The 10,578-nt window shown below is 47.9% G+C and overlaps 1 protein-coding gene across 1 annotated transcript in view; it reads right to left on the bottom strand.

Moving 5' to 3' along the window:
• c23h8orf34 (chromosome 23 C8orf34 homolog) overlaps positions 1-10,578 on the bottom strand; it is a 70,306-nt gene that overhangs the window by 54,624 nt on the left and 5,104 nt on the right. The window contains exons 2-3 of the mRNA XM_030349620.1: positions 2,752-2,896; positions 2,126-2,260 (exon numbers count right to left, since the gene is read on the bottom strand). Of these exons, the coding sequence (XP_030205480.1) occupies positions 2,126-2,260; positions 2,752-2,896 (280 nt within the window). The remainder of the gene's footprint in view (positions 1-2,125; positions 2,261-2,751; positions 2,897-10,578) is intronic.

Genomic DNA, 10,578 nt, shown 5'->3' with positions numbered 1-10,578 from the left:
CCAATGGATAATGCATGAAGGGGATGAGACGGACATATTGAGAGAGAGAGAGAGAGAGAGAGAGAGCGAGAGCGAGAGAGAGAGAGAGAACGTAAACTTTCAATTGGTTTTGCCGCAAAACACATTATAGACACAAGGCTTTAAAATAGGAAATGCCTACATAGTGTGCATCAAACAGACTGCTACTCCCTCCGTATCTAATGGTCTTACGCTCTGACATGGCTGTATTTGAATAAAGCTAATAAGCCAGGGGATGGTTGGCTTCTTACGGAGAACAGGCGTTTGAACATTGTATGCTAATCAGCGTACGCCATACTCGCTTACCCTTGATAGGATTAGGATGCACAGGCAGCTCACTGCGAGGGTGTTTCCCTGCACGCTACGACATAGGGATGTTCTGGCTCACAGACACACATACCCACACACACACACACTCTCAGTATTGTTCTGTTGTATTTCTTGATCCAACCCGTTCAACCCGCGCACACATATATATATATATATATATATATATATATATATATATATATATACACACACACACACACACACACACACACACACACACAACACACACCTACATAAACACACACACACACAAACACACACACACAAATATATGCAAACACACACGCACACACATTTATACATACACAGACACACAAATACATCCACACACACAGACGCCCCCCGCCCCCCCCCCTCCGTCTATAGGCTGGCTCGGTCCCACTCCTCAGCAGCAGGAGACACCGTCCATCACGGAGCAGCCCATACACCCCCTCACCTACCGGGACACGTGTCCGCGTGAATCCCTCTCCCTCTTACTCATGTCCCTGCCTCTTGTTCTGCCTCCATTACGCTCCAAACTACTTCCTGTCTGACGCCGGCTCCGGACCCCCCCCCCACTCACACACCCCCCTCCCCGCTGACTGAAATAGGCTCCCTTTCTGGCACGGATCGAGCCCGCTGCTGAATTATTCAGCCGGACTCGTGCTTTTCCGAACGGCTCCTTGCCAACCGCTCTCGTCCTGACCCTCTGCCGCGCCTCGGGGAGACCCCGGGCTCCATCTCGCCCAGCTCACATTCTGCTTCCCTCGGAGGAATCGATCTGCCCTCCATCCCGCTGAAAGCTTTTTTTTTTTTTTTTTACACACAGAATGAGTGGACCAATCAGCGCTCGGCGCAGGGAGGGTCTCGTTTCCTCGTGAATAAGGAGCACTGGGGTCTGTCGCATTGAAACCACAATGGCGGCGTCGGAGGAAAGTGTGGCAATATACGGAGCTTTCAAAACCGGTTTTATCCGGGGGTAGACCGGATAACGACGTTAAGGGATGAAGAGGAGTGTGCACGGAGGGCTTCTCTTAGATCCGACGATGTTTCGGTGAGAGCGAGTGAAAGCACCAGGGTCACTCTGATTGGCTGGAGTTTTATTTTTAACAACGTGAGGCAGCGGCCAATTCCTGCCCGCCAAGGCCAGGCCGATAATCTTTACGAAACAAAAAAATAAATAAAATCAGGATGGTTTCACAAGGCTAGCAGACACCACACTGACAAGAAATTATATCCTATTCTATTTATTGACTATGGACTGTCTGATTTCTCAGAACTCGAATTTATATGAGGATTCTCTGCATTCTGTGTCATATGCATTTTTTATTTAAGCACTGCTATAAGGAAAAGCAGTTTTAAATAATTGCACTACTTGTTAGATGTTAAACTGCATTTTTTTTTTACTGGTTGTCCTTAATTGTGCAAAGACAATAAAGTTGAATCTAATCTAATCTAATCTAATCTAATCTATTCAACCGGAAAATCTAGACCGATCCTGAGTGATGCATCTGAGTGAAGGCACATTGGATAAAAGTGACCCATAGGCTGAAGGTTGAATAGGGTAGATCATGGGGTTGACAGGGGACCACTGAAGCGTGGACAGTGAGGTACTTTCATCTATTCCTGTGACAAGACAGTGTCACAGTGAGAGATATCTGTAAGTGATAAACTATACTAAATGTGCCAGAGAAAGTTTGCAGAGGGGGTGTTCTTAAAGTCGAGTCGAGGAAAGAGAACAGCCCCAAACTAAAATTAAAACAATACAGCAATGTCACACCATGGTTGAGATACTCACGTGATTTGGACTCTGGAGAAGGGGGGGATATACTGGACATGGCCAGGTCACTCTTAGATTTCTTGGGTTTTTTAGGATGTACCTGCCATGGCTTCTCAAAGTTCCTGCACTCCCTTCGAGTGCTTTTGCTCTCCGCTAGAAAGCAAAGGACATTAAGAATGGGAACTTTACCATTCAGGAATAGCAATGCAATGGATAAAATACTTACAATGCAGCCTGTGCAGCTGTGCAATAAAGTTACTCTTGTACTCGTGTGTGTGCATGCAAATGTGTGTGCGTGTGTGTGTGTGTTGGTGTCGGCATATGTGTGTGTGAGTCTGCGTGCAAATATGTATATGTTTGTGTGCATGTCTTTGTGTTTGTGTGTCTGCGTGTCTATGCATGTGTGCCAGTGTGTGTGTCAGTGTGCATGCGTTTGTGTGTGTCAGTGTGCATGCGTGTGTGTGTGTCAGTGTGCATGCGTTCGTGTGTGTGTCAGTGTGCATGCGTTTGTGTGTGTCAGTGTGCATGCGTGTGTGTGTGTCAGTGTGCATGCGTGTGTGTGTGTGTGTGTGTGTGTGTGTGTGTGTGTGTGTGTGTGTGTGTGTGTGTGTGTGTGTGTGTGTGTGTGTGTGCCGTGCACCCACCGGCCGAGCCGTCAGCCCACAGCGCTGCAGAGCCCGACAGAGTCCTCTGTAGCCTGCCAGGGCTGCCTTGCTTGGTCTGCAGGTGATCAATAAGAAAAGGGATAGGGTGGTCTGGGGTCTCAGTTATCAATTTGGTCATCAATTCCTACAGAGGCAGAACACAACAGAGAACAATCACACAGAGCTGATGACAGGCCGGCACAACGCTGCGACTTTTAATGAACACTTTGGAGCCACATTGGGTCGACAAATTCTGCTTGAATTCGGAGTGCTTAAGGAACACAAGCACAACCATGTGTGTGTGTGTGTGTGTGTGTGTGTGTGTGTGTGTGTGTGTGTGTGTGTGTGTGTGTGTGTGTGTGTGTGTGTGTGTGTGTGTGTGTGTGTGTGTGTGTGTGTGTGTATGTTTGTGCGTGTTTGTGCCTGCGCATGGTTTTGTTTGCTTAACAACAGCATAATTTGTTCGTACAGTGTTTGCTAGGAGGGCTAATCAGTGAACTATTGTGGAGGACAGTCCTGCGTGCAAAAGACATTTTGTAACCAGGGGAGTATTAAGGAAGGCTTTGAGAGACACGGCAGCATAGTTAACTACTGGAGCAGAGGGAACACTTCATCACCCAACACAACCCAGCACTATTCCTTCTGTTATTGGACAGCGAGTCCAATCAGGCTGGATAAGGTGAAAGTGTCAGTTTCCATGCAAACGTTAGAGAGTGACCTAACCCAAAAACATTGATTCAACCAATAGGAGACAGCCTGCGCTGGAACCAGTGTTGTCAGGGGTGTCTAACAACACTGCAACATTGGTGCTATGAGCTAATTGTATTTATTTATTTATTTGCAGCTCTGCTGCAGTCGTTGCAGCACTGCAGTGTAATACTAAAACTTACTATTTTCCCTTTTCTTCAGTTATGTAGCAGCAATTTGATCCAAATGAACAACGACAACAATGAAAAACGACAACGACAACAATCAAACCAACACATGCCATTACTGAGCAGGTAGGGGTGAGGTGTCAGACAGACAGAGCAGATGTAGCAGGTTCAAACCCAGACCATTTAATCCGGGACATCATTGTAAATGGACTGCATTTATAAAGCGCTTTATAATATCGACATTCACCCATACATGCACACATCAACGACGGAGTCAACCATGCAAGGCGACAGCCGGCGTGTTAGTAGCGGTCAGGGTGAGGCCCCTCGCTCAGTAACACCCTCGACACTCAGATAGGAGGAGCCGGGGATCGAACTAGCAACCGTGCGTCTACCAGCCAACCCGCTCTACCTCCTGAGCTCCTGCCGCACCACTCGGACAAGGCGTTGCCTCTAGAAGTCTCCCCAGTGCTCCCCCATGCAGTACCCCCAGCCCCACACCGTGGGCTGTGAGTGGTGACCACCGTGCAGCCTACACAGCCACGGCGGTGCTCGGTTGTCCCCGTAAGAAGAGGGTCTCCCCCCCTCCCCTGCCGCACAACAACGCACTCCCTGACAACGGCGGGGGGTTGCGGCGGCAATGGCGGCAGCACACACACACACACACACACACACGGCTCTTAATTAGGACCCACTAACGACGCTGAGATGCAGAAAGGGTAATTACTCCTTAGTTGCTCCGCTGGGCAATTAGGCTAACCTGGCAACGGAAGGTCTATAAACGGCGCTTGGTTGAACATCCCCACAGTCCTCGAGACTTCCTGACACCTTTATTTTGGTGGGGCGAAAAGAAGGAAGTGCAATTTTCTGTTGCTTTTCTCTTTTTCGTTGGCTACCTAGCCATAGCATAGATAGAAGAAAGGTCTGAGGTTGGTGTTTCAGTGTAGCTAGCTACAGCTGGCATTCACAAGAGGGCAAGGAGGGGAGGATACTGGTAGTTCAGCTCGTTCCAATATATGATGATGATGATAGATACTTTATTCATCACCGAATTCAGAACTTCCATCATATAGAGATAAAGATATATAGTATATGTAAATCGGAACAGGTATCCACAGAAACTCTGTGAATACCTAATAATCATATAAACACATACCGTATATGTGTATGTGTCTGTCTGTGTGTTTATCTGTTGGTGTTGGTTGTTCATAAGGGCGCGTGCGTGCATGTATGTGTACGTGTGCGCCCATATGCACTCAAGTGTACGTGTGCGTGTTTGGGTATCCAATTTCTCCAATGACAGGACTGTGAGGACCCGTTTAGTCCCAAACTCTTCAACCTCCACACCCAAACACCTCATGATTGATACAACAACAAGAGATTGAGGACCCATTCAGATGTCATCCCTGAGGCAAACACTCCCAAACACTTCCTCCACACCCACATGCACGGTGATGGATACGATAGCAGTCCGTCCATCAGCCAGCGGGTCCACACATGGAATACAGGATCAGTTTCCTCCATGCCTCGTAACAGACTGTCAGGCGGCCAAGAGACGCCCACGTCCTCGTCAGCCTTCAAGGACTACCTCCAAGGGGACGGAGACAGTAATCATGTCTTTCACACTGCCTCACACCCCCCCCCCCCCCCCCCCCTCCAGGCCATGCACCCAGCTCAGATTGAGCCTGCACCTTGGCGACCACCTCTTCACACCATGGAGGAGACGGAGAGAGATGGTGTTGTAAATGTTGCTTTTCCATGCCAGTAAAGCTTTTCCGAATTGAATTGTGAGGAAGCGAAAGGAAAGAGGTAAGAAAGGGACAGAGAGACACACAGAGACACATAGACACAGAGCGATAGAGAGAGAGCGAGAGACAGACAGAGAGAAGGAGCAAGAGAAAGACAGCGAAACAACAACAACGAGAGAGAAAGACAGCGAAACACACACACAGAGAGAGAGAGAGAGAGAGAGAGAGAGAGAGAGAGAGAGAGAGAGAGAGAGAGAGAGAGAGAGAGAGAGAGAGAGAGAGAGAGAGAGAGAGAGAGAGATACTATTACACCAACCCGAAGGTTGAGTAGGGAAGTTATTGGTATTCACCACAAGTAAGAATTCATAGGGGGGACAGGTCTGTCTCTGAATCAACAACAACAAGAAGACAATCGGTCCGAGAGATTGTCCTTCTATTTGAAAGACTTTGTATTGTCTCGATTTAGAAGAAGACACAAGAAGGAAAATTGTGTTTTGTTATTTGCAGTGCGCCATCAGTAAAGGTTACTCATGCAAGAAGATTATTTCTGTCTGTAATAAACAGATGAGGACAACAGAAAACAAAAGGCATCTATCACAGCAACAAAATCAATTACGAATAGTTTAATTAAAAGAACATTATGGAAGAAGATGATTACATCATAAAAAATGTGATCCATCTCATCCCTTTAGAACAAGACTAACTCATATCAGAGATTAAGTATCATACAAGTAAAGGTCCATGGAGGAAATAGCTCAGTCCACACAAACATAATGTGTGAGTGTTTGTAACTCATCAGACCCTGCATCAAGATGCAGCCATGACTTGGCAGCAGCCCATTGGTGGACAATCAACCAATCATCATCAAAAATAGTGAAAGTTTGTAAAAGAAAGCCCCCCCCCCCAAGCCCAATATAAGCTGTACTTGCTCTCCCTTCCCCCACCTCCACTCCCAACCACCTAACCATCTACTGGCATTGAAGAGAGATAAATAATAGCTTGTCTAGATACACGCTGAGGGATTTTCTCATTTTGAGGCCCACCAGCTATTCAGTGTATGCAGATGCGAAAAGCCATCCGAAGCATTCGACTATTCACGCCCGAGGAATATTCCAGAGAACAGCAGATGGTCAAAAAACAAAGCTTTGTCTGTGCATCAGCCATCACAATACCTGCCAGAAGTATAACAGCCAGAAGATGGAAAGCTGGATGGTTTCCTGCTCCATTTCGTCTCCCTCTCTCTATCCTGCTGTATGAGAGGCTAATGCCTTCTATTGATTTAGCTGCCTCTTCTCAATGAAAGAATTGATACTGTGGAGGTGATGCGAGGTGAGGCCCTGCTTCATGCAGGATGCAGGAGGATGGATTATTGGCGAAAATAACAGGGTCAGGAGGACAGAGCGAGAGAGGGAAAGAGAAAGAGAAAGAGATCATCCGACACAGCAGAAGATGAGTCGGGTAGGAGATATCGAGAAAGAGAGAAATAGAGAGAGAGAGAGAGAGAGAGAGAGAGAGAGAGAGAGAGAGAGAGAGAGAGAGACAGAGACAGAGAAATGGCAAGAGAAAGGGATAGATAGAGAGAGATGGAGAGAGAGAGAGTGATGGAAATAGAAGGAAAGGGATAGGGGGGGGGGGGAAGAGAGAGAGAGAGAGAGAGAGAGAGAGAGAGAGAGAGAGAGAGAGAGAGAGAGAGAGAGAGAGAGAGAGAGAGAGAGAGAGAGAGAGAGAGAGAGAGAGAGAGAGAGAGAGAGAGAGAAATGGCAAGAGAAAGGGATAGATAGAGAAAGATGGAGAGAGAGAGAGAGTGATGGAAATAGAAGGAAAGGGATAGGGGGGGGGGAGAGAGAGAGAGAGAGAGAGAGAGAGAGAGAGAGAGAGAGAGAGAGAGAGAGAGAGAGAGAGAGAGAGAGAGAGAGAGAGAGAGAGAGAGAGAGAGAGAGAGAGAGAAATGGCAAGAGAAAGGGATAGATAGAGAGAGATGGAGAGAGAGAGAGAGTGATGGAAATAGAAGGAAAGGGATAGGGGGGGGGGGGGGGGAGAGAGAGAGAGAGAGAGAGAGAGAGAGAGAGAGAGAGAGAGAGAGAGAGAGAGAGAGAGAGAGAGAGAGAGAGAGAGAGAGAGAGAGAGAGAGAGAGAGAGAGAGAGAGAGAGAGAGAGAGAGAGAGAGAGAGAGAGAGAAGGGGGCGCGGAGGGATGTAGGTTTGGGTGAGGTCCAGACCTTGAATCAGGCGGCACATGAGAGGAGGGGATGCTCTTTGTCGACATTCAGATCCTGAGCAAACACAACCTCTACTCATGAAGTGGAACACACACACACAGCCACACACAGAGCCACACACACACACACACCCCACACACACACACACACACACACACACACTAATTACAATCCCTGTTCAACATCACTGTTTGTTCCTGCAGACATCTATGGTGCATTGGTTACATTCGCTGTGCTGTACAGGACAGGATCTCTAACATGCACCATAGAGGGTAGCGGAGAGTACCGCTGACGGTAGAGCTGAACTCACCTCACATGAGTGTTGATGTTTCCTCAGCATTGGCTGGGACACACACACACACACACACACACACACACACACACACACACACACACACACACACACACACACACACACACACACACACACACACACACACACACACACACACACACACACACACACACACACAGAGGCAAGTCGCTGTCCATAACACCAGAAATGCTATGGAACATTTCCTTAAGTAAAACACACGGGGCGTTTTAATGAGCTATGCTATGGAGCTAAACATAGGATTGAAATTGATATGTTGGGGAAAACAAAGCACCTCCTCCATACATGAACGCCGAGGTGTTTCCTTTAGGGGGAAAACGAACGCCTTCTGCGCCACTCGGTGGTCTTGAGACGCGCGTGGGGTTAAGTACGAAGGCGTGTTCCTCGGCTCATGAGCGTGACTATCAATTACATGCTGCAGTCGCCCCGCAGAGTGGCGCGTCAGGACATGAGTACTCCATTAGTGTCCACAGACACTGCAGTCTCACCGCCACGCCCCTTCCTGTGCGCACTACTGCTGCAATTACCACCCACTCCACACGCACACACGGACACACACGCAAAGGCATGCGCGGAGGCAGATATTTATGAACACGAACACACACGCACATGTAAAAGCATTCATACCCACGTGGCCGACGTACGCACATGCTCTATCACACACACACACACACATGCACATAGTCATGAACGCACATAAGTAAGCACACACACACACCAAGGCACAAGCATTCACACACACAATGTATACATAAGCTCTCTCACACTCGCAGGCACACACACAGAAGCACACCCATTGTAGCAAACACACAGAAGCACAAACACAGACACGAACGCAAGCACTCACAGGAGCAGGAACATGTAAACCATGTTTGAACAAGGTCAAACACACACACACACACACACACACACACACACACTCACACACGAGAACAGCCACACACACATAAGCATACACAAACAAGCACACATGCCCATACCCACAAGAACCCACACACACACAGGCACACATTGGTGTGTGTGTGTCTCCTCCTCCTCGCTGACCCCTGAGCCGGTCTGCTCCCCTCGTCTCTCCAGGGTCCCCCAGGAGGAGGGGGGGGGGCCCGGCTTGGCAGGAGGAGGCCGGGGGTCCACTGACCATCTCATACTAATCACTCCACCTTTAAAGATGTCTTTAAAAAACTAAAGGTGTGCCGGGTTGACCAGCGCCAAATACATTGTGCGTGTTTAGTGTCCGGTCTCAACGGTGAGACGTTGAGGCCCGTTAACTGTGGGTCGTCACACTCGGTGCGGTCGTTAGCCAGCTTAAGAAGCGTGTAAAAAGGACGTGTAAGAATAGTAAATGAGACATAGAAACCTTGTCTTTCTTTTTATGACCAAGAGCTCAACGGCTCCTTCACGATGCACCACATCACGTCGTAAGGGGTGCGTTTAATTGTTGACAAATCCTCAGCCGCTGTTCGTCTTACACCACTCTCTGGCACCTCAGCAGGAGGCAGCTGTTTTCGATTTTCACACCAGTTGTCTTTATCAATTACGGAGTGGAAACACCCCTGAAATGGATTTCAATGGCGTGTGGCTTGCCTCCGCGGCTTCTGTATTCGCTTACTCCGAAGAGCTCCTTGATTGAAAACAAAATGAAGACTTGAGGGGCTTGAAACCGGGGGAATATTTCAAAGTGCGGCGTGTGTATAATAGAGGAGCGAGCTCTGGGTAGCTACCCAAGACGTATCTGTCGTTTAGCAGCGGTGCAAAGCTTTTGATTAGCGGGGAATGTGACGGATCTGCGTGCGCCCCTCTGTGTGGTAGTCCCAGCAGCATCGCAGCCCGACACCAGATCCCCCTAACATCGCTTTGAAACGATCAAACAATGCTATTTAAGATAAGGACTCACTTTATCTGAAAGCGACGCAACAGGGAATATGAGATACATATCGTTAAGGCGCCAGGAGGCATTGTGGGTGGTCGTGGACACCAGGGACTGAACCCAATCTCTGCTACGATTCACTACACTGTCGTGTTTGGGGACATGATACATGTGTATGCATTTATCCTACAGTATATGAGTCTGAACGTAATGTACTGGTCCAATGACGCGAAGTTGAGACCAAAAGCACAATTGTGGCCAAGGCTGGATAAGAAAGTTGCATTCTATTTTACTGAGTCTCAGATCAACAGTGATCAACATGTAACGACGGAAGGAAGTACACCGGTACACATCTGTACAGAACTGTAGTCAGGTGTAGCAAGGAAAGACTAAGCTCATTAGTAACTTTGCATTCATTCAATGCAGGTGGAGGACTTCAGCATTCAGTGAGGTATCTGTATACGGACAACTTTCCATTATTATTGAAGGAACAGGGAAACGATTCATAAATTAGAAATCATTAGTAATTGGGTGTGATGGGACCAGACAGACACAATACTAGACAGACATATCTACATCTGTCAATCACAAGGAGCTAGGGGGACCATCATACACACACACACACACACACACACACACACACACACACACACACACACACACACTGAGATAACATAATTACAATGACAGGCATATGCAGCTCGATTTCCCTGCCTCCAATAAATTACGAGGAAAAGGGAGTGGGCGATTGTGTGGGTGTGTGTGTGTACATCAATGAGTGTGTG

The sequence above is a fragment of the Gadus morhua genome, chromosome 23 (genome assembly GCF_902167405.1).
Source record: "Gadus morhua chromosome 23, gadMor3.0, whole genome shotgun sequence".
NCBI lineage: Eukaryota > Metazoa > Chordata > Actinopteri > Gadiformes > Gadidae > Gadus > Gadus morhua.
This window is presented reverse-complemented; position numbering and strand designations above follow the sequence as displayed.